Source organism: Peromyscus maniculatus, chromosome 1 (genome assembly GCF_049852395.1).
Source record: "Peromyscus maniculatus bairdii isolate BWxNUB_F1_BW_parent chromosome 1, HU_Pman_BW_mat_3.1, whole genome shotgun sequence".
Taxonomy (NCBI): domain Eukaryota; kingdom Metazoa; phylum Chordata; class Mammalia; order Rodentia; family Cricetidae; genus Peromyscus; species Peromyscus maniculatus.
Window position 1 is genome coordinate 116813224 of NC_134852.1, and position 25483 is coordinate 116838706.

Here is a 25483-nt window from a genome sequence, read left to right on the forward strand (position 1 = left end):
GTCTATTGTGGGGGTATCTTTGTGGATTTCTGTGGGCCTCTCTAGCACTTTGCTTCTTCCTATTTTCATGTGGTCTTCATTTACCATGGTCTCCTATTCCTTTTTCTCCCTCTCTGGTCTTGATCCAGCTGGGATCTCCCACTCCCTCGACCCTTGCCCTTCATTACCCCCACTCATGTCCAGGCTGTTCATGTAGATCTCATCCATTTCTCCGTCATTGGGTGATCCCCGTGTCTCTCTTGGGGTCCTGTTTTCCAGGTAGCCTCCCTGGTGTTGTGAGTAGCAGTCCAGTCATCCTTGTTCCACATCTAGTATCCTCCTATGAGTGAGTACATACTATGTTTGTCTTTCTGAGTCTGGGTTACCTCACTCAGGGTGATTTTTTTCTAGATCCATCCATTTGCCTGCAAACCTCATGATGTCATTGTTTTCCTCTGCTGAGTAGTATTCCATTGTGTATATGTACCACATTTTATTTATCCATTCTTCAGTTGAAAGGCATCTAGGTTGTTTCCAGGTTTTGGCTATTACAAACAATGCTGATATGAACATAGCTGAGCAAGTGCTCTTGTGGTATGATTGAGCATTCCTTGGGTATATGCCCATGAGTGGTATAGCTGGATCTTGGGGGAGATTGATACCCAATTTTCTAAGAAAGTGCCATATTGATTTCCAAAGTGATTGTACAAGCTTGCATTCCCACCAGCAGTGGAGGAGAGTTCCCCTAGCTCCACATCCTCTCCAGCATAAGGTGTCTTCAGTGTTTTTGATCTTAGCCATTCTGACAGGCATAAGGTGGTATCTCAGAGTTGTTTTGATTTGCATTTCCCTGATAATTAGGGAAGTTGAGCAATTCCTTAAATGTCTTTCAGCCATTTATTTGAGTTTCCTCTGTTGAGAATTTTGTTTAGTTATATAGCCCATTTCTTAATTGGACTGTTGGACATTTTGATGTCTAATTTCTTGAATTCCTTATATATTCTGGATATCAGTCCTCTGTCAGATGTGGGGTACATTATATGCTGGTCAAATGCTCTTGAACATGAGACCTGCCTTGGAGTGGTTTATATATCCAGTGTCAGTCTATTTGAGAAAAAAGATTTCTCTCTCTCCCAGCAGATATAAATGATGGTTCTGTTGTTAATCTTTAGCCTAGTGGCTAAGTTTGCATTCATTCATTTCAAAAACATAACAAAATGAGATATAATAAGATGAAACAGAAATTATTACATCAAAGCAGGTCAAGACAAACCAACAGAAGGAAAGGAGCCCAAGAGAAGGCACAAGAGTCAGAGAATCACTCATTTGAACACTCAGGAATAAAACAGCAAAATGAAAGTCACAATATAAGTACAGAGGACCTGTTGTAGGACCTGTACATTCTGCCTCAGTCTCTGTGAGTTCATGTGAACTTTGCTCAGTTGATTTAGAGGGCCTTGTTTTCTTGGTGTCTTCTATCCATTGTGGACCTTACATTTTTTTCCAACTCCACTTCCACAGAGTTCCCTGAGCTCTGATGAGAGGGATTTGATGGAGGCATCCCATTTATGGCTAAGGGTTCCAAAGTCCCTCACTCTCTGTGTAATGCCTAGCCATAGGTCTCTATATTTGTTCCCATCTGCTGCAGAAGGAAGTTTCTCAGATGATGGATGAACAAGGCACTGAACTGTGAGTATAACTGAGTATCATTAGGAGCCATTTTATCATTACAAATTTTTCTTTTGTTGGTGAGACCAATGTTATTTGGGTTTTTCCTTGATTCCTGGACTATCTAGTCTCATGTACTTACTCACTCAAGCAATGTGAGCATGGGTTCAATCTCATGGAGCAGGCATTAAGTGAGATCAGTAACTGGTTGTTTACACCCACAAGCTTTGTGCCACCATTGTCCTAGCATACCTTGCAGGCAGTACACTCTTTGGCCAACAACTCAATTAGATGTAACCACTGGAAGCTTTGTTTGATGACAAGAGATGATCAATAGAGATTCTGTCTGCCCTGTTATTTGGCTATTTCATTTAGAACACCTTCATATAAGTACATATTTTATGAGTTTCCCATTATATTATGTTTCTACCTAATTACCCCTCCAATTTGCCTTAAATTTATCTGTCTCTCCTGTTATTCCCTCCCACTACTACCTCATCCCTCTCCCTCCCCACTTGATACTCCCATTCCATATTGTCTGTGGTTCTATGGATTGCAGATTGGCTATCATTGACTTAAGAGCTAATATACACATATAAGCCCATATATATCCTATTTGACTTTCTGGGTCTAGAATACCTCACTCAGGATGATTTTTTTTCTAGTTCTATACATTTGCCTGCAAATTTCATAATTTTAAAACAAATTTGTAACATTCATTTGTGTAAATGTACCACATTTTCTTTATCCATTCTTCTGTTGAGAGATATCTAGGTTGTTTCCAGTTTCTAGATATTATGAATAGAGCAACAGGGAACATGGCTGAGCAAGTGTCATTGTCCTAGGATAAAGCATCGTTTGGATATATGCCCAAGAGTGGTATAGCTGGATCTTCAGATGTATTGATTCTCAGTTTCCTGAGAAACCACCAGACTGATTTTCATAGTGACTTATGAGTTTGCATAGCCACCATAAGTGGATGAGTGTTCCATCCACATCCTCACCAGCATGAGCTGTCACTTTTTTTGCTATCTTAACCATTCTGACAAGTGTAAGATTGAATCTCAAAGTAATTTTGATTTTCATTTCCCTGATAGCTAAGGATGTGGTATGTTCTTAAGTTTTTCTCAGCCATTTGAGTTTGCTCTATTGAGAATTCTCTGGTTGGATCTGTATCCAAATTTTAATTCAAAGCCCAAAATACAAAAATCTGAATTGGAAGTGAGAAGAAGACATGTTAGAAGAAAATTGTTGATGAGTTTTCATATTCCTTCTGCCTAATGTGTGTCATATGAAGGAATAAATGGTTGAAGTTGTATTTCAACTAAAGTCTATGGAAAGAGCCTTCACGCAAAAAGATCATTCAGAGATTTTTATAACATATATCCTGAAGTTGGGGGCAGAAAAAAAAACTGGTAAACATCCATCGCTGCTACTTTTTAATTGGAAATAGCAAAATTATGAAGACCAGAACTGATAAATGGGAAGGAAATTACTACCCGGAGAGCTAAGAAAAGTATCAATGGATATTGAAACACCTGCAGTCTATTAAATACATGAAGGTATCACTATCTTAATATAAATAGAGGAAGCACAGGTATATACTGCTGTATTACCAGATGTAGTCTCAAAGAGGGTTTTCATGCATGATTTATAGAAACATAGGCCAGACACTGGCTGAAAACAGAGTCAAAATGTCAGCCAATAAGAAAGCAACATCATTCCATCTGATTCTGCTCATTCTCTTAGTCCTTACTTGAGTTTCCCATTGTCCACAGCCAATTGGAAGCTAGCCATCAAGGAACTTAATGACATATTTATCCTTCGGAATCCTCTTTCCAGAGAACAGAAGGGCTCAGAACACACTAGTATGAGAAGCTGAATGAGAAGACTGGAACAAGCATTCTTTTCTTGGAGAAATTGATGCTGCTTGTTTAGTTAGGAAAGTTCATGTGCCACACTCTCAGCATCTACCTTTACTAAAGCAAAAGTTCTCACATGTGAAAGTTTAACTTGTTTGGCAATTCACAAGTAAGTAACCAATGACTCTGTTATTCAAATAAAGTTAGTTATTATCACATTATAAATTCTTATAAAAGTCCTATAATATATTATAGGTTTCATTAATTATAGGCATCTCTGTCCTTCTGACATTCACACCTTTGCTTCAATAAATTTATAAGTGAATGAGTTACATATGCATTGTAATTTCTAAACCCTTATTCACAATCATCTTTTCATTAATTTAAATAATATAAATTTAGAAAGTTAGGTTTACATGATAAAATTTAAGTAAAAGTAAACAAACCCATGAAAGCTATACAGTAAAATTAATGCATGTGTGCCTAGTGACAAGCCCTGAAAATAAGACACATAAGAACTCACATAACTTGGTTCTCTTCTGACCTTGCTGTCAATTCCCATATATAGATCTCTACACATATTCTGATAACATTCCCCAGAAGTTTATGAACACAAAATCATACAATATGAAGTCTTGGGTCTAGTTTATAGCAATGTTTTAACATTTCAAGCATGTTGGGACTGAGGAGATGGCTTAGTGATAAGAGTATCTACTATTCTTGCAGAAAACCTGAGTTTTATTCCAAGAACCCACATCAGTTGGTTAACAACTGCCCATAACTCCAATTCTGGAAGACCTGATGCCCTTTGGCCTCTGTAGGAACTTACATGTACGTGGTTCACATAAACAGGCATATACATGTACACATAAATTTATTTTTTTAATTAAAGAATGTTGTTACAGTTATCAATTTTTTATTTTCTGCTTAGTGTTTCCTTAGATGGCTTTGAAAGAAACACTACCAGTTGATACATTATATGTTGATGCATAATTTTTCCAAGAATTCATTTACTTTAAATGAAACCGATGTGAATAATTGTCTTGCAAGTCTTTGTATGGACAGAGGTTTTCATTTCTTTACTACCTAACAGTAGAGTTGCTGAGCTGAGTACTAAATATATATTTAACTTTATAGCAAGCTACCAAAGTGATTTTCAGAGTTGTTTTTATAAATTTGGCATCCACAGTATTAATGTGTGAGTTTTTCTATTGTCCCTTGATGTGGTTGACATAAGATATTATTAGTATGTTTAATTTTTGGATTCTACTGTATGAAGGTGTCTTGTGATTTTTAATTATCTGTTTTAAGAATTAGTGATATATTACAAGGCATACCCAAATTTCACAACTTATTAAGGTGAATGTCATTTATGTGTTTGAAGTTTGCTCAAGTGTCAGAGAAGTCCTTTTCTCTTGTTGTCTGTCTGGGAGCCAGAATTATCTGAAAGCTTTTTATTCAGCATGTTTTAGTAATGTTGGGCAAGGCTTGTTTCAGTTCCACATAGATCTTCCTGTGTGGTCTGTTGTGAAATCTATATGATTCAATGTGAATATATGTTGAACGTGACACATTTAAGCTGAAACCTGAAGTAAAATACTGGAAGAAAGCAAAAAATCTGAATGTGTGGCAACTGACAGTAGATAAGGTAGCTATTCTTGGTTTTAGAAAGAGGAGTGTTTGCAAGGCCACCTGGCCAAGGAATAAGTTTTATAAAGTTACTTATAATTCCCTTAAAGTATACACATTATTTTTTAATTTATTTTCTATTGAGACAGGGTCTTGCTATGTAGTCAGGCTGGCCTTGGGCTTTCAGTTCTCCTGGCTTAGCTTCCCAACCACCATAGTTATAAGCATGTACCACCACACCTAACATATCAAATAATTTGAATTAAAAGATGGAATTAATTTAGACTTTAAAAATAACTTACTGGTCATCTGCTGCAGAATGTTAGTCTTGAAACTCTACATACACAAACAATAAATATGGACTTGGCAGGCTCTATTTATATATATTTGTGCATACACACATATACATGTAATAAATTTAATCAAAGAAAAAAACATGCCATCAGCTTGAGAATGGGGTAGCATGGGAGAGGTTTGAGGGAGGGCATCTGGGAGGGGCTGGAAGGAGGAAAAGGAGGAGGAAGTGACATAATTCTATTTCAAATAAAATGCAAAAAAACCAACAAATTTTGATTCTTTTCTGTTAAGTTTTGTGTATTAATCAGCATATACTAATTCCTTAGCAAACAGAAAAGATTCATCTTTCTCTGATTATTGGATTAACAGTGACAGCGATAGAGCAATGTCTCATTATATGAAAAATGGACATATTCCTGGTGAATTACAGTTTGTTTATATTCTATGTACTCATTTAAGCTTTCACCTTTTAAATAGAGTTTGAAATCAGGAGAGATTTGGAGATTTCAATATGTGCTTATAAGAATAATACAAAAAGTTCCCATAATAAAGAGAAAGCTCAAGGGAAAATGTTGTTTACCTCAACCCTTAAGACCTCATTTTAAATAAATTCCTCTTAGGAAATTCCTCTGTTCAGTTCCTGGGAGAATTTGGATGTGTATCTTTGAAACAGGTGGTTGGACAAGGATCAGTATGGAGAAACACTCTGAGTGACTAGAAATAAAAGTATAGAGAAATGCCTAGTGAGATTCTGACATTCACAACGACTGAGTCCATAGTCTCCTTGCCAGTGACCCAGCCTTTCTGAACACTCTTCAAGGTAGTCCACCAGGTGAGAGCAAGGTTTTGTCACCTCATCAAGAGCTCATGTGTTCACCTCATCAGAGATTTTGCCAGTCTTTGAGGAATTAGTCATTCCCCTCCAGCATCATTTTCCTTCCTTCCTTCCTTCCTTCCTTCCTTCCTTCCTTCCTTCCTTCCTTCCTTCCTTCCTTCCTTCCTTCCTTCCTTCCTTCCTTCCTCCTCTCCTCCTCTTCTCCCTTTCTCTCCTCTTCCCTTCCCTCCTCTCCCCACCTCTTCTCTCCCCTCTTCCCTCCTTGCACACAACAGTGCAGAAGTCCTCCTCTAGACATCTGCAGGGATCATATCCTACAAAAAATTTGCCATCATTTTTTTTTAGGTTAATAGTTTCTCGCAGTGACTTTATAATGTTACAACTGTACCCCATTAGATATTCTCCAGCCCTTTACTAGTGTGTTCCTGTCTTTTCCAATCTCTGGTATACAGGAGGCAAAAGCCAACTGTGGATTTTTGGTTTTTGAAAATCCATGTGTCTAGAAAATGGCTTGTCATAAAGGTCATGGAGACAACGGCCATTTGAGAGGTTTTGTTACTGTCAGATCCACTATGTTCTGACATCCTTGCCAAAATAAATATATTTGACACAGTTCTTTACATTGATCATAGGGAGATACTTCTTTGTTTTTCACTCAGAATAGGTGACCATACCCAAACAAGCATGTCTCCTTTACACTTTTCCTACTGGTCATTCTAGGGTGCATCCCATTGTCCAGTAAATGTTGTGTCTTTTTTACTTCACTCATATTTTGCCACATAAAATGAAAAAAACCCAGTGACTTGAAGTTAAATATATATAATAGAAATGTTTTAGTGTAGGTATAAAACAACCAGAAGCTGATAAATAGTGCAAGAAGTGAACTTCAGCTGGGGAAACCATAGGGACAAAGCACAGATCCATGCAGGAGTCTGACAAGGATAATGAATGAGAGTCAGGAGAAAGAAGAAGTGAACTTGCAGATTCTGCAGCTAGTCAGAGATGCTGTGTGGCTGAAGTATGTGTTTGATTAAAGTCTGCACAGAAGGAGTTACTGAATTGGTTTAAATGGGGAGATTTCAAATGGTATTTAAAAAGATTGTTCTACTATGTGAATGCATTTGTTTGGCTAATATAGGAGGTAGAAACACAATAAAGGTAAAATAAACAGAACCCACAGCATTGGAAACTAAGCTAAGGATACACTAGGAATATGTAGAGATGCAAGTAACATGTCATAAATATTTAAACTACCTGAAAAATATCAAGTCAATGAAGGAAGGAAGCAAAACACTGCTATTTTAAGTGTAGGAATCTATCTTAGTTGTGTATGTATTATAGGAAAAAAAACAGAAAATGAGTACAATAGATTATCTTGGGTTGTCTTCATCTGAAGATGGTTGATAAAATGCCTATAAAATAAGCATTTTTATGTGTAATAAGGAATTTCTACTTACTCATATTCTAGAGAACTAAAAGTTATCATGAGGCTTATTCCCATTTGATGTTTATATAAATTAATGTGTTTTCTTTAGCAGACAGAGAAATGATATAAATATCTTTACTTTTGAATATTGGAACTAGGCTGAAACACCTTATTAAAGAGGATGTATTAATTCAGAGAGCTCAGATTCAAACCAAGTTGTATCTCTCCAAAACTTAGATCAGTATTGGTATCATCTTCTTTCCCTATGAGGTATGTATGTATTTTCCTACCAGGTATGGAGAATTCTCAATCTCATTTAAGCTAATTTTCAATGAAGCTCAATACAAAGTTTCATTTATGAACCAGAATTCTGATGGTAAAACATGTTCCTGTTGCTTGTAGAGACTTAAGAACCTGCAATCGTTTAATGACAATTGAAGTTGAAGGGGTGGAAGAGGTTATACACAGTGATGTGTGGGCTCAGAAAGTGATAGAAGGAAGATAAGCAGACAGAAAGGGGAGATTAAAAAGGAGATACCATCAGGAGAAAAGCATGTCCTAATGAAGTGAATACAGTGCCACAGCTTTAAATGTGACTGAGATAAATTAGGAAAAACAAATACAAAAAGCAGTATATTCAGCCAGTGAAACATGACTCAGAGCTTGTTGGACAACATATTCCTCAGAAAACTTAGTGTGAAGGGTAAGTTTAATGCTTTTTTACTTTTTCCTCTCTTCTGTTATTCCTTTATTAGAAAAAATGACAAACGCAGAAGGAAAAAATAAAGGTAGCATGTGGCTTTGTTTCTTAAGGAGGAGTGGTTATGTAACCTTATATGTCCTTTGAGTTTCAGTTTTAGTACTTTTTGTCTTGCAGGGATCCTAATTTTACCTACCCCTCCCCCATTTTTAATTGTTTTTTGTGTTTTGGTTTTGGTTTTGGTTTTTCAAGACAGGGTTTCTCTGTGTAACAGCCATGACTGTTATACAGACCAGGCTAGCCTGGAACTCACAGAGATTCACTTGCCTCTGCCTCCCAAGGAGTGCTGGGATTAAAGGTGGGTGTCACCACTGCCCTGCCCATCCTTCTTATTCTACTGTCTTTTTGAACAACCTAGGTATAAGAAGTTAAGTTCTACCAAAACTGTTTCCATGAATCATACATTTAATGCCTTCCCCACCTACACTTCTCTGATCCTACAGGTCCCTTTTAGAGATCTCATGCACATAAAGGGTGGGGGAGCCTCTGTTCCTGGTGATCTGAAGCCTTACACTAGCTTTTTCCTTTTTTCCTTCAAGGTTTTGTAGGACAGAGAAAATTCATATCACATGCACAAGGAACAGTTTCTTGGAATGTTTTCTTTCTCCCATTCAGGTAACAATATTTGGCATGTTCTGTATTTTGATTATAATAGGCTTAGGGTTTCCATTGTATCCCTTTGAGTTAGAAGTATGGTGAGATTCTGATATACATAGTCAGTTTTGCATTTAACTTTGTCACACTTGTGTATGTGAATTTTTTCACCAAATCTGTAAATTATAAACCATCATCTACTCAAAAACCTTTTTTACTGTATCTACTCTTTTCTCTCCCTCTGAGACTTATGTTCCATTTCTGACGTCTTTTTTTTTTTTTTTGGCCTATTTTTTGTCTTTCTAACAGTTGTTTTTCATAGTGTCCTCTTCTTGTTAACTAATATTCTCTTTCCTTTGTCTAATGTACTGTTAAACATCGTTTACATCCCAGCTTTAATAATTCAATTTTTAAGATCTGAAATAAAAACACACATTGATTCTTATTTTAGTGATTTTTAGTAAATTTTAGTAATTTAGTAATTTTAGTAATATATTTTGTTCATAATATTTAAACATGATGTCTAATAACTGTAACATCATGTTTCTTGTAATATTTCCTGTTGATTTTATTCTATTTCTTAATTATTGTTCATATTTTACATTATGTTTTGTAATTACATTTTGTTGAACACAAGACATTGTGTGTAGGATATTGTAAAGGTAGTTTAGAGTTCCCAATGTTACCTTCCTGGGCAAAGAATTTGTTTTTATTCTATCAGGGAATTAAAAATGGATTTTCTTATGTAAAATAGATTTTGTTGACTTATACTGAATAGTTTATATATTTCCAATGAATTCCTCACTCCAAGATCATCAGAGATCACAAATAAGACCTTAAGTATTAGATTAGTGTTACTTAAATTTAGTACAGCTTATGCACCAGTTTTTCATCTTGTGCCACCTGCTATTGTAAGATTACTGAAGGCTTCCTAAGCCTTTCACTTCCTGGATGCCCACATCCTGCTAAATTCATTGAGCTATCAGTTGCTTCTTGACAATCCACAATTTCCTTATGGGAAAAAAGTAGTACCACTGTGCTTGCCACACTATGATACTTCTTTTTCCATGATCTTGTCCCCAAGACCTTTCTGGTCTCAGAATTGCTTTCACTGGAGATGTGGGTTGATCACAGTTCACTGCACAATTGTTAGTAGTGGATTGTATTCTGGGTGCTTGTATTTTTGTGCCAGTGTCATCATATGGCTTTAATGTGTAACCATAGATACATTACTTAATAAAAAATCTCACTTAGTGACCATGAATTCATTTAAAGTGTGTCTATGTATGACATACTATTATGTTGTTTACACTGTTTATATTCTGAATCAAAATTGAAAGTTTGTTACAGTGTGTACTTTGCATTTAAATTTGGCATATATTGTAAACCAAACTGAAAAACGATACTAAATAGATAGGTAAACAAACACAAATAAATAAAATAATAAAAAATTAAAATTAAAATTAAGGTTTTTTGTCAATTATCATTCTAATAGCCACTTTCCTTTGATGACAATTTTTTTGGTTTCATTTGTGACTATGTGTATGCTCCTCAGAGAATCTGATTCCCTGCATTAGACTTCATCTTAGTGCTATTAAATGCTACTGCAAAGACACTTTATTTTTGTTGTTTGACACAGCAAAGGAACATGTAGTTCTTGGTTCCAAGGATGAAGCTGACAGTTGAAGACCATGATGTACAGAAACATGTTGGGTGCTTTGATAGAAACTTGGGGAAGTTATTCCTACTGTGGCCTTCGGGTAACGTACATCTCTAAATTCCCAGTTTTACTTTATATTTTACTATCAATTTTCTAAGTGAACTTATAACATAATAAGCTTCATTATTTTGCGTATGTGGTTATATTTTGATGAAATAATCATCCCCTCCTCACTGTCCTCTCTCATCCTCTTGGGTCCCCTCTCGTTGGTCTTCTTCCTCTCCCCCAAAATGTCCCTTACACTTTCGTGTCACATGTCTTACACCATCCTCTTGTTCACCCACTCCCTTAGGTGTTTTTCCATGCTATTCTCAATGCTGTCTTCATCTCTTTTCATCTTTCAAAAACATGGTTTTCAATCCAGAAAGTTTTAGAAATAATATAACACATCAAATAAACCATGTTGCTTATTTAAACAAGCATTATAGTTGTTTTTTTAAGTACTCTATTCTGAAACAATATAATTTTCATTGCCAAATGGCATGGTTTTTTTTGTTTTGTTTTTTTTGTTGTTGTTGTTTCAAACATACTTCTTGGGGCTTTGTGATTAACAGCACTTGCTGCTCTTGTAGAACACTGAAGTTGGTTCCCAGCCCACAAGTCAGGTAGCTAACAAGCATCTGCAAGGGTCTAATAACTGTTTCCATCCTCCATGTGAACCTACATGTACACACACACACACACACACACACACACACACACACACACACACTAAAAGATTGAATAAAGCTTTATAAAATAAACTTCTTCATTAAAGCATAACAATTTCAGAAAAGTATAGAAGTTCCAGGTGAAAACTGGAAGGAAACTTTAAATTATAAATGCATTCCTTTTTTAGAAATAGTCATGTACTATTTTAAGAAACAGACAATTATCATCATTCCAGAAATCTCCCTCCTATCTTTTCACATCACTATACCCTTTTGAGGATAATTCTGTATTTTTGGTTGTTTGTGTGTTTCTCTAATCAAAGTCTCACTATGCAGTCAAGGCTATCCCCAAACTCTTCATGGAATCCTATCTGGTAGTGAAATCAATACCTTAACAATTGGTCACCACAGTTTAAAGTCAGAGGTTAGCTGGGATTTGCTATCATGAGGCTATGAGATCCTATTCAGAATGTGAAGTTCCCTGCTCACTCCGGGCTTTGTTCACTCACACAGTTATGTTCAGGACACTGGAATCTATTATACAGGTTTTATGCAGGTTGCGTTTTTGAGATTAACATAATTTTTCATCTTTTTCCTCTTTTTCACATAAAACATTGTCTAAAGACCAAGGTTACACAGTACATGTACATAAAATTTTCTCTTCTTTTACCTTGAATCAGCATTTCAGTAGTTGTTTCATATTTTCAGATACCAATTTATGAAAATCAATAAGCAATATGTACAGTTTCTTTGTTTAGGCCTCGAGTCCTTATTTTAACTTCCTATTGTAACAAACATCTTACTGGCACATATTTTTTTATGAGCTGCTAAGTGTTTTGAAATCTAAAAGGCAAAAGTACTTCTTTTACTAATGAAACAAGTTGGCTTTATTCAGACAGCTAATATAGGTGAGTGGAACTGAACAAAAGAAAGCTTTGAAATTGAAACTGTAATTTGTAAAAGAAACTGAAAAATAGTAAGGTATTTTTCTTACTATAACTACATGGTAATTTGCCCACCCACACTTAACCGGATACTAAGATTAGACACAAAATCCCATACAGCGCATGATGTTCATGCATCATGTAGAATAATCAAGGAAAATGTGCTTAAAATCTATGGGCAAACTCGATGTGGCGAAGAACACCTATAATTACAGCACAGAGGAAGCCAAAGCAGGGGAGTCTTAGTTCATGGCTGGCCTGAGTTTCAGAGTGAGCTCATTTTTCAAAAAGAATAAAACAAACAAAACAAAATAAGCTTTACCGGATACAGGTCCACCAGTGTGCATTTTCACAAGAACTGGTAAACAAATGGAAGCCAAGAATCAAGAGGGTGCACTTTCTAACTATACACTTGTTTATAATGAACCAAAAAACATTGTTTTTCCTTCTGATGACAGGTAAACAGGAATAAATATCAATGGGAGGAGGAAACCAAACTTATATAGTTGAATTTATTCTGCTGGGACTCTCAGAGGATCCTAAAATCCAAATCTTGCTATTCTGTATTTTCCTGGTCATCTATCTCCTTTCTGTATTTGGAAACCTGCTGATCATAATCCTCATCCAAATTGACTCTCGACTTCATACACCCATGTACTTTTTCCTCAAAAACTTATCCTTTGCTGACCTCTGCTTCTCTACAAGCATTGTACCCCAGATGTTGGTCCACTTCCTTTCACAAAGGAAAACCATTTCTTTTGTTGGATGTTCAATACAGATAGTGGTCTTTCTCCTAGCAGGGTGTACAGAGTGTGCTCTGCTGGCAGTGATGTCCTATGACCGGTATGTGGCTGTCTGTAAGCCCCTGCACTACTCCACCATCATGACTCAGAGGGTTTGTGTCCAGTTGGCTGTAGTCTCCTGGATAAGTGGGGCATTAGCATGTTCAGTGGACAGTGCATTTACATTGTGCATCCCTTATCGGGGACAGAATGTAATTAATCACTACTTCTGTGAGCCACCTGCCCTCCTAAAGCTCGCTTCAGCTGACACATACAATGCTGAAATGGCTCTGTTTTTAGTGGGAGTGATTATCTTATTAGCTCCTGTCTCACTAATCCTTGTCTCCTACTGGAACATCATCTCCACTGTGATCCGGATGCAGTCTGGGGAGGGAAGGCTCAAGGTCTTCTCAACCTGTGGTTCCCACCTCACTGTTGTGGTCCTCTACTATGGCTCTGGAATATTTGCCTACATGAGACCCAATTCCAAGACAATGAGTGAAAAGGATAAGGTTATCTCTGTATTCTATTCAGTTATGACTTCCATGTTGAATCCAATCATTTACAGCCTTAGGAACAAAGATGTGAAAGGGGCACTTGGAAAACTGGTTGGAAGATTGTGCACAGTCAAAGCTGGTGATGCAGACATTTAAAAAGTATTTGGAACCTTGCAACTGACAAAGTAGTTCCAGCATCTGCATTCTTTCTTTTCTCACATGAGTAAATCACATTCCTTTCCTTTGCCTCCCTTGAATGAATTGGGAATCTATTAACAAGTTATCATAAATACAGGGATAACAATTTTAGATATTCAATAGAAAAAGAATATGTGAAGATATGGTAGAAGAAAAATACTGTGAGGATCAAAAGTACAGGCCATGGCTTATTCGAAGACCAGGAACATTTTATTAAGTTTACTGTCCTGAGAGGAGATTTGATTACAAGGATGTACAATTTTAGCCACCATCAATGTGATAGAAAACAATCCTAAAGAAGCCTGGGATAGGAGCAAATTCAAAGAGATATTCAGGAAGAACACACTGAGGGTAAAGAAATCTTGCCAAGAAATAGCTTAAGAAGAAGAGCAATGTAGTCACAAGAATAACTAGTTCTCCCATATTCTGTAGAGGATCCTGTGTATGATATTAACCAGTCATCCCCATAGACAGACTAAATGCATAGAAATGACCTGTCTATAACATTTTCTCAGAAGTTTCATGTTGAAACACAATAATTGAATAATTGAATAATTTTGACAATTTGTGTGATCACAGCACCACAATTTTTCAAGCAATTTACCTTCCAGACTTTCTGTCTCAGCTATCAGGTCTGTGGTATTCAATATCTGAGCATCATTTTCATCTCATCTATTGTTTTTGCATTTGAAAGGACTCTTCTCAGTCATTCTATACAGGGCTTAACTGCTTATATTTCTGTAATTTTCTCAGCTTATGCATAATTACTGAGAATATTCTATTATAGTGTCTGACAAGTCTATAATTTGTTGTTAGTATTATAATTATCCTTTACAAATTTGAATACTTAAAACTTATCTTAGAAAAAGCTTAAACAGAGATCACAAAGTAGACATCTGAAATTAATAAGGTCCCCAAAATTGTAATCACAATTAAACAAAAAATAATGCTGAAAACAATTGTTAGGAATGGTGACAGAACAAGTCAAGTACTGATTAATCTGCTGGATGGTGCATATGAGAGTCTGAAAACAACATCATGGAGAATCTTGTTGAGAAAAGAACTTGGATTACATGGAACTAGAAGGTAAATTACATCTCAGACAAATTGAGACTGCAGGGGTACAATGGATAAGGTATAGAAATTACAAACAACACATTGTAAAAATGGGAAGTGAAATGCTCTTAGAGGGAGAAGACCTTAAATGTGGGTCTTAGAATGAAATACATTCAGTACTGAATGTATGGCAGTAAAACCAGTGCTTAGTAAAACCACATACCGCATCTCTTAATCCATGGTAGGGTCTCTGTACATGTTATACAGGTAGCTAAGAATCTCCTCATTACTCTTCTCCAACCTTGTTGCAGAATGATACAAAACAACATTTCTTCCTCTGGCTGTTATAACATCTGTTCTGTCTGCAATCACTGGGAGCTATGTAGTAGTTCAGCACCATCAGTATACCATAGAAGGAGGTAATGTGGGGACTGATGCTGCCCCCAGGTAGAACTAGATTTAGAAGTCTATGTGCTCCAAATGTGATCCAACATTTTTGTGTTGGTGATAATGAACTGCCCACTCCATACCTTTTTTAATGATAGGCAACATAACATAGAGAAAATAATTTTCCACTTGTGAGAAAAAAGAAGAGTTATGTGCAAGATATTGCATAGGAGTTTGGGATTAATTCCTCTACATGGGACCCAGTGCCAGACAAAATCCCACAACATTTACATGGACCAGAACTGTAGATGAGGACTCTGACCTTGACCTGGCTTTTCTAGGGGCTTACAGGGAAGGGCTACTCATTTAGACACTCCTCCCAATTCATTCTGAGCAATATACCAACTGTGGATTTGGTAAAAATTTGGGATTAGGGTACTCTCTAGTGTGAAACAATGGTAAAACATTGACTATAGACTCAGAAAAACTATGCAAGATACCACCTAGTGCTAATACTGCTGAGTCACCCATATACTGAGAAAATGAGCAACCTGTTTAGAAATAGAGAGAAATAAATGTTATGAAGACTGTAACAAACAGCCAATCTTCAATGAACAATGTTGCACATTAACATGTACCAGAATTTTCAGTCCTTATAAAACAGACAAAATAAGATGTCAGAAATAGAACGTATAGCAACCAACATGAGTGAACGCCTGGACAAAGAATTCAAAGCAGTGGTTTTTAAGAAAACTCAATGAACTTCAGCCAACAAAAAGAAACAATTTAGTATCCTATCCAGGAAACTTTTTTTTTTTAATTTAAAAGTTTTTTTTTTTCATTTTACATACCAACCACAGTTCCCCTTCCCAACCCTCCTCCTGATCAGCCCCCCTCCCTCCCCCTTCCCCAACCCCACCCTCCATCCACTCCTCAGAGAGGGTAAGGCCTTCCATAGGGAGTTAACAAAGTTTCACATATCAAGTTGAGGTAGGACCAAGACGCCCTCCTCCCCACTCCCCACTCCCCTGCCCCGTATCAAGGCTGAGCAAAGTATCCCTCCATAGGGAATGGGCTCCAGAAAGCCAGTTCATGCACTAAGGATAAATCCTGGTCCCAATGCCAGTGGCCTCACAAACTGCCCAAGCCACACAACTGTCACCCACATTCAGAGGGCCTAGTTCAGTCCCATGCAGGTTCCCCAGCTATTAATACAGAAGTAAGTTTTAAAAGGCAAACAATTAGAAAACCCGGAACTGAAATGTGTAATTAAGAGACATTAGAGATATAACAGAACATGTCAAAAGCAGAATGCATCAAATAGAAGAAACAGAAATAAAAAAGCGCTTGTTTGAAAGTAGACAGTCAAAGGAGAAAAATATGAGAAAGTGTAGAGATAATGAGGAAAGTTTACAGGAACTTTGAAATAGCATCAAAAAAGCACATATGCTTGCTATAGCTTTCAAGGGGAACTTGGACATGCCATGTCTATAGAAAGCTTGTTCAAAGAGATACTAACAGAAAATTCCCCAAACTAAAGGATATAAAAATTTAGGTAGTTGAAGGTCAAAGAACACCAATTATAATCAACTAAACAAAGTCCATTGCAAGACAATCATATTCTCAAAAAGTTAAGAACAAGGGTGATATTTTCCAAACAAGAGGAGAAAAAAAACATATAAAGGTGTTACAGCTTGCCTGACATAGCATTCCCAACAGAGAGGTCACAAATGAGGAGGGATGGGAAGCAAATTCAAAGCTGAAGGGAAAGCTTCTAATCCAAATAACTATAACCAACAAAGCTATTCTTTAGAAATTTATAAAATACAAAAACATTACAAGACAAAAAATAACTAGGAGAATTTATAATAGCAAACCTGTGTATAAGAAATGAGTTCTTCAGTATGAAAGAGACTTTAATAGGTAAAAAGAACAGCAGAGTTAGAAAACTTAGTGGCAGAAGAAACATTACAAAATATTCTGAATGTTCTCATGTAAACATGGAACATTTACATCATTAATATGAAAACTGAAAGCAAAACAATTAAAATAATGTCTAATGAGACCTTGAGATAAATATAGGAACATGTAAGTAAGCAATACAGTATAAAGGTTGAGGGTTTTGTTGGTTATTTTTCTCCTTTTATAATCATGTTAAGTCACTACCATTTCAAATTGTTTGTTATAGTCAAAATATTTTATAAGCCTCATGGTAACAACAATGCATCAATGTGTGGTAGACCCATACATAGTAAAGAAGAAATTTAGCCTATCACTATGGAAAACTACTTAACCACAAAAACTATTGGAAACTAAAAAGAAGTTGGTGTGTGAAAATTATGTAAATACAGTATTTGTATATGAAATTCTCAAAATTAAGTTAAATTTTTAAAAACTCAACAAAAAACTAAATGTCAGTAGTACATTAAATGTAGATGAACAATAAAGCAGAATGGCTGAATGGAATTGTTTTTGAAAAGTCTACCTATATGTTACCTATGATAGACTTATTTTTCTTTAGTAACACACTCAGTTGATAGTGAAGGTATAAAAAAATATATTCCACATACAGAACCTAAAAAATAACAAAAGAACTCTGTGTGATGAAAAGTAAGAGACTTTAAATTAAAATCAACACAAGGAGGAAAAGATGACCAATATATGGTAAGATGGTAACTTCATCAAAGGGGTATAATAACTGCATATAAATACATGTATGTATGTATACAGCTATATAAGCTTTCATGTTAAATATTTTCATCATGGATGCATCTCTATTTGTGAATTTTTTCAACCTTATGTAAGAGAGAAATATTGTTTGTTACTGCAACAAACATCAATCTGGAGAGTGTTAAGGGAAACGTCAGGCACCAATAGAAAATTACTGTGTAAATTCATTTGTCTGTGGAATCTAAAGAAGTTGAGCTCATAGGACAGGGAAAGATGATCGGTTACCTAAGATAAAATGCTGGGGAGATGTTGGTTAAATAGCATAAAATTTAGCTTATACAAGGTCTATTGCATATCATGATAATGATGAATACACTAAGGACACACTGCACACTTGAAAATTGCTGTGAGTGTATGAGATAAAACTTGTAACAATTAGCTTCATGTTGTATATATACAAACATATACTGTGCACCATGGATGAAACAACCTAAGATTGCTTTCCAAAGATCTTTACTATTCATTTACCTAGTAGCTAACATGGCTTAAGTACAAATGAGGCATGCTGACATTTATTACTTCATTTAACCTACACAAAATTGCATGATATCAGGCTCCTCCCAGTATTGCTGGAGATAAGAAAATTGAAATGGAAAAGTGTGCTCTTTATGTTCAAATATGGACAGACAAAGAGGACAAGGAATTAAGGTCAGAGAGTATGGCCCCTCCCTCTCCACTCGTATTGTAAAATGTCTGTCAAATAAGGAACAAGATTGACCAAATTTTAAATAACAAAAGGAGTTTAAATATCACTTATATAAGTTCAGCACAGTACAGACTTATATAGCCACTGGAAAGAAAACACTATAGGTGATTTGGGTTCTTTCAAAATTTTTGCACTTTTGTAGTTTTAGCTTTTTTAGTATTGCTTAGTTTTAAGATTATTTCAGCTGGGCGGTGGTGACACATGCCATTAATCCCATCACTCAGGAGGCAGAGGCAGGTGTATCTCTGTGAGTTTGAGGCCAGCCTGGGCTACCAAGTGAGTTCCAGGAAAGGAGAAAAGCTACATATAGAAACCCTGTCTCAAAAAACCAAAAAAAAAAAAAAAGATTACTTCAGTAAATTAAAAATATTCTGAGCTGGACAGTGGTGGTGTATGCCTTTAATCCCAGCACTCAGGAGGCAGAGCCAGGTGGATCTCTGTGAGTTCGAGGCCAGCCTGGTCTACAGAGAAAGACCCAGGAGAGGCACCTAAACTACACAGAGAAACCCTGTCTCTAAAAAACAAAACAAAAAAATTCTGAGTGCTCATACAGCAGTATGATCCATAGAAATGATCTATATAAGTCAAGCTACTTGGGTTTTTCTGTTAGCCATTTGAACTTTCTACCTTTTATGGAATTACCATACCAGTAAGGGATATGATAAAACAGGACACATATAAGCATAATTTATACTTCCTTTCCTGTGGATATAGACATATATCCACTTACCTACATGCATACACTTGCCTACATGCATACACATGCATACATTTGCCTCAAGAATTAGTATTTCTTATACTTTTCTGTTAGATGTTCCTAAACATGGTTATATATTTGTACCTAAAATAATTTTAAAACATACACAACTGTATTCTCATTGTTTCTTATATTTTATTTATATACAGATGCTTTTAATTGTATTTTATTGATCTTGCTTCTAAAAATTTAACTTTAGGCATTGTCAATAGAATTTGAAAGTTCCCAAATAGAAATGCCAGGTTCCTTTTTCAAATCCCCTTTCACTATCAATGTATTTATATCTTTATTTACAAGTCAATGTTAATGTTTTTCAAATCTAGGACACATGTCAATTATTCTTCACCATTAATTTCTAATTTCTTAATAAATAGGAATTCCAAAATATCTTCTTTGGTATTTCTCTTTACTGATAATTAAGAATCTGGACCAAAAGTGACCAAACTCTGATGCTCAGAGCTGCAGATTACTATTTTTAAAACCAACAGTGTTCCTGATACTACATGATGTTGAAATGGAAAACAAATCCCTAACTATATATACCTTGTGATGTACCAGGATGACATCAATCATATAATGCACCTAAAACATCCAATTGGAACTTTCTCTTCTAGGCTGTTGTAAAAATTTAAAAATGAAGGGTCTCCCTAGACCAGGGTGATATGTGTCAGATGAGTCAGCTTAAGCTCTCTTTTCACACCAAATAACAATTGAAAATAATGCGAAAACATGATAGTGTATATATATCATCTAAGCCAGAGAATAACGTTAAAGAATGACTGAATATAGCAATTTGTTTGAAGAAGGAATAGTGGGAGGCAAACTGTGAACCCTTCCTAAAGGGTGGAGTGTGCTGGCAGAATATGTCTCCCCAAGATCCTTCTAAAAGCCCCAATGACCTCTTTATTCCTCAGGCTGTAGATGAGGGGGTTCAGAGCAGGTGTGACAATTGTGTAGAACACAGAGATGATATTGTCTTGCTTAGGGTTGTGAAAGGAACTGGGCAGGACATACATGAAAGTGGCACCCCCATAGAACATCCCAACCACAGTCAAGTGGGAGGAACAGGTGACTAGGGCTTTCTTCCTGCCTTCATTTGAGGGCATATGCAGGACAGTGGACAGAATTAGTGAGTAGGAAGTAAAAATGGCAGAAAGGGGAAGCAATAGGAATATCACCCCTGTTACATAAACCATGAGCTCATATTGAGAGGTGTCTACACAAGCCAACTTCAACAACGGAGGAATCTCACAAAGCAGGTGTCTGATTTCCCGGGACATGCAGAAAGGGAAGTGCATCGTGTACACAGTGTGCCCTAATGCACTAAGGGATGCCAGAATCCATGATATGGCCACCATGAGCCAACAGACCTTTGGACTCATCAAGATCATGTAGTTTAGAGGATGACAAATGGCCACATACCTGTCATAGGCCATGAAGGCCAGAAGGAGGTCCTCTGAACCACCCAATGTCATTGCTGAAAACAATTGAAGTGCACAGCCCTCAAAGGATATGGTGTTGTCTTTGAGCAGAAAATCCACAATAGCCTTTGGAGTGACAGTTGATGTGAAGAGGAGGTCAATGAGAGACAGTTGCCTGAGTAGGAGGTACATGGGCACATGGAGCCGGGCATCCAGTGTGATGACCAGGAGCAGCAGTCCATTGCTGGTTAGGGCCAACATGTACAGGGCTGTGATTGTGGCACAGATCAATTCAGGAGAGCCACTGCCATCCAGAATACCCACCAAGATGAAGCCATTTTCCAAAGTGGAGTTCATGAGCTCCATTCTGAGTGGTCTTTTTGTTGCCTAGAAACAAATGCATTCTCAGTAGAAGCCTTTCTAAGGGAATTCAACCCAATCTGGAATTGCCCTAGAACACTGTGAAATGGGTAACAAGGGTTTCATGCAGCATTTTTTCCTTTTCTTAGCTAAGTATATTCTCTGGTTTCTGAATGTTTTCACTGAATTTTGGTACAGCCTCAATTAAGTGGGAAGCAGCACACTGAGAACTCCAAAACACTGAGAATCTTTTTTCTTAAGTTAATAAGTGAATTGCACATAGGCAAATATCTTTATAGGTAGAAATAACCATGTATGTCTCCACATTAACAAACATACTGGGCATTGATTTAAGTTCTGTTTCCAGCTGAAGTCTGCTTGTGATGACGATTCAGATTGTAAGGATTAATTTACAAAATAGTTTCATTTTCTTCCTTTGACTATTCTGCCTATTCTTCCTGATCTAATTAATAGCTGCCTCACAAGAGGAATCATTGGTCCATGGACCACATGATCTCTTTTACTTTTCAAACACCCTCCTCTCCTTTATTGACTACTTGCTATTCTTCCAAAAATGAAAATTAATTCTAAGCTGGATGTAGTGGGTGAGTTAGAACTTAATGGCAATGTGGTAAAGGAGTACAGAGGTATATACCTATCTAAAAGCAATGGTAAGATATTTATTTAGGAGTGGACAAAAATATCAGATGGTCTTTACAGAAACATGGCAGATGTCTATATTTATAGCACATGATAAATGGTGTGAGTTACAAAAATAAGACATGTTAAGCAAGGCCCAAAGCCAAACCATTATGTAGAATTTAGAGAAAAACTCTGACCATAAGTACTAGTTTACAGTCTTCACAGATCTTACCAGGAGGAAGGATGGACTCCTGCCACATACTGAATTCATATGATAGTTCCACTTGAAAGAAGTTGAGAAGGAAAGGAAAGGAAGTAGATGGTGTGTGTGTGTGTGTGTGTGTGTGTGTGTGTGTGTGTATGAGAAGAGAGAGAGAGAGAGAGAGAGAGAGAGAGAGAGAGAGAGAGAGAGAGAGAGAGAGAGAGAGAGAGAGAGTCTATATAGCCTACTTTTTAGGAATGCATATATTTCACAGTCGGGTAAAAGAAAAAGGACACATGAAATGAAAAGAGAAATGGAAAATTCACCATTGAATGTATCTCTGTTTTCCCACCATGTGTACTTATTCCTTCTATGTTATGTGTCTCCACACCAGTTATCTAAGATCATAACCTATAAGTGAGTGGATCATAAGTGGAAGGGTCACATGATCCAACTCTTTTCATTCACTCAGTCAAAATTTCCTAAGAATGCACAATGTATAAGGAATTGCACTTCATAAAATATGAAAACACATCACACAGAAATCCATATCATACAATCTTGACTACTGATAGTTGATTAAAATATTACATATGGAGAACATAAAAGAGAGGTTTCAGAAACAGATTTCCTGAGGAAGCAACACATGAAGTTTTGGTCATACATGAATAGGATTGGGCTAAGTCAAAAAGCCCAGTAGTGCAAAAAGAGATGGTGGAAGATAGCATCATGTGCATGGAAAAGCAGTACAGCATATCCTCTCATACTCTTTACTCCTTGAACTGTAGGCAGATGCCAGCCAAAGAAATGTCCTCTCATAAATGATGTCTTACAGTTTCCTCGCACCTAATCTTCCACTTGTTCTATGATGTCAATATGATATGTGTTACCACAGAAACTCTTTGTCAAAATCCCTTGCCTGTACAAGAAAAAAAAGATACTTTGGGGTAGTGCTTCTGGCATATGTGAAACCTGGAAAAAAAAACTTTTGTATAGATTTGATGGAATATGTATGGAAAGAGAAACAAAGGGAAGAAGACAATTACCTGGCACATTCTTTCAGATTTCTGTGCCAAGGTTTGAACAATATTTCAAAGGAAAGGGGAGGAATGGGTTTATATTAAGGTGATGTAAGTAGAGTCCCAGATCTTACCCACTTCCCTCTGAATCATTCATTACTCATGTTTTCTCTCCTATCCTCATCATTGTCTCTTCACTCTATCCTCTAAAGAGAAAGAGCAGGACATGGCCATGAGGCTAGCAGAGGAAGAGTCCATTTCTGGAAAGCAGTTTTGCAGCATGGTGACCTCACATCGAGTTGTCAGCAGAGGTCAAAATCAATTCTACTTCATGGAAATGGCCAGAGGAAATTCAGGAAATGGAGCTAGAATTTGGAAATGGAGCTAGAATTAGTGTTTTCATAAGTTTGTCCCCTCTGTCATTGCTCAGTGTATTTAATTTTAAAAATTGTTTTCAAATTGCTTTTCTCTATTATTTTCAGTGTTAAGCAGATATGTAGGCAGAAGGAACTTAAACTGACATTAGATAGCCCCCTGTGAGATAATATTCATCTAGGGTCTGATACAGATGCTAGGAGCTTAGGAAAATCCAAATATATCAAGTACCGAGTTTTACCAACCATCCAGCAGCATGAATTCTGGATGTTTAGACAGATGGAAGAATGATTGCAAGTGTCCCCAAACACTCAAAGTGGGTTCCTGTTTGGGGTATCTAAAATAAAGATGGAAAGGCTGGGGTCTGAAGACTGAGTAATGAGAGAATTTATGAGGAGTGGGGACTTTTGATGTTGCTTCTTAGAACTTACAGCCCCTACATATTGTCTAAATCAGAGACAGAGCCCTTACCTCCAACACCAAAAGGCAGAGAGGTTAAAGATGCTGAAGTCAAGAGAGGTGTTTCGTCTGTCAGGGTGATCTTCAGAGCTTGTGTGGCTGACACTAAGATCAGGGAGAAATAGTCCTGCAGTCAGTGCTATTGCTAGTTTTCTCTGTGAAGGAGGTGAGTGTAGGTGATCAGCTGAGTTCTAGGGCATGATCTTGGAAAGTGAGAGGCTGAATTCTTTGGTATGTTTTTCATCTACTCTCTTAGAAATCCCTCCAAAGATTTGCAAGCAGACATTGACTCAGGAGAAGTAATGTTCAGCATGCTTAGCTAGCATTGAAATACAAAGCAAAAGTAAATAGAGATTCCATTTTATCCCAACTCAAAGGGCTATCATCAAGACAGCAAGCAAGAGATCTGAATTGTTTTAAACCATATTGTCAGATTCTCATATATTATCTCTTGTAGGGGTCTGTTGTATAAGATAAGCATTGTAGGAATTTGAAGGAAGAGCTATGGGTAGGACTGTTAAAAGAAGACCAACAACTGCCTAGTTTCATCATCTCTGAGGCAACAATGAATCCCAAGCTTTGTCCTGAGGGAGGTTTGACAGTGTCATCCTCCCAGACGACATGACCTCCCTGGTAAATGGTCCTCCTGGAAACTGGATTTTAATGAATCCTCCAGGCACATCATCTGGCCTGCCACTTTTGTACACTTCATCTGTTGAATCTGCTGTGGGGTCTGGGTTTTTCTGCCCAACATTGTCTTGCCCAGGAGTCTCTGACTAAGAAATAGTGCCAGGATCTGACTCAAACAGCAATGGTCCTCTGTGTAGCTTCTTTCAAGCGACAAAGGATGTCTTGTAGCCCCTGTAGTGCTATAATCTCCACTTTTCTCTGGTGAGGCTTATGAAGCTACAAGAGGTAGCCAAGTACATTAGCTGATATCATGTCTTCTTCCATTGATCTATAGTCATCATCAACACTGAATCATCAGACCTTACTACTCTGTAGGCTCAGTCCTATGGATCTCCTCTCTATCTACTCATACATGTGCTCAGGTGGTCTTGTGATTGCAATCTTTGGCTATGGAACTACTCAGAATTCTAAGAAAACACACAGCAACTGTCTATATCATTGAAAGTAAGAGAGACAAAAGGACACCCCATATTTTGGGTCCTGCTCTCCAAGATCAGCCAGGACTCCAGAAACAGTGAGTTTCCTCTGATAAATTGCATTCCATCTTCATCAGAGAGGACTTAGTGTCTCCTGAGATTAGATACTAACAAGTATATATCTTACAAGGGAAGTTACTGGAGAACACAGGCTGTGTGATGCAGTACAAAAGTTAAAAATGTATGGTGCTCTTCACCATTGCTAAGCAGGTATGTTAGGAATATGAAAGTTGCCAAAAAGGGAAGATGGGGTGGTTAAAAAAAAGGACATGGGTTAGGGTTTAAGTTAGCTTCAGGGTTTCCTGAATTGAGACCCTTTCAGAGAATCCAGATAGACTTTATAGAAATGACTAAAGTTTAAA

The 25483-nt window shown here is 36.9% G+C and overlaps 2 protein-coding genes across 2 annotated transcripts; one reads left to right on the plus strand and one right to left on the minus strand.

Annotated features, from left to right (window-relative positions):
• Nucleotides 1–6188: 6188 nt before the first annotated feature.
• LOC102915001 (olfactory receptor 2D3-like) lies at nt 6189–15867 on the plus strand. The gene is made up of 5 exons (XM_076566491.1): nt 6189–6267; nt 7806–7966; nt 8996–9071; nt 10690–10810; nt 12823–15867. The coding sequence occupies exon 5, from the start codon at nt 12843–12845 to the stop codon at nt 13797–13799; it is 957 nt and encodes a 318-aa protein (XP_076422606.1). The 5' UTR covers nt 6189–6267; nt 7806–7966; nt 8996–9071; nt 10690–10810; nt 12823–12842; the 3' UTR covers nt 13800–15867.
• Nucleotides 15868–20313: 4446 nt separating this feature from the next.
• On the minus strand, nt 20314–21264 carry LOC102915314 (olfactory receptor 2AG2). The gene has a single exon (XM_006991750.1). The coding sequence runs from the start codon at nt 21262–21264 to the stop codon at nt 20314–20316; it is 951 nt and encodes a 316-aa protein (XP_006991812.1).
• Between the last annotated feature and the right edge of the window lie 4219 nt (nt 21265–25483).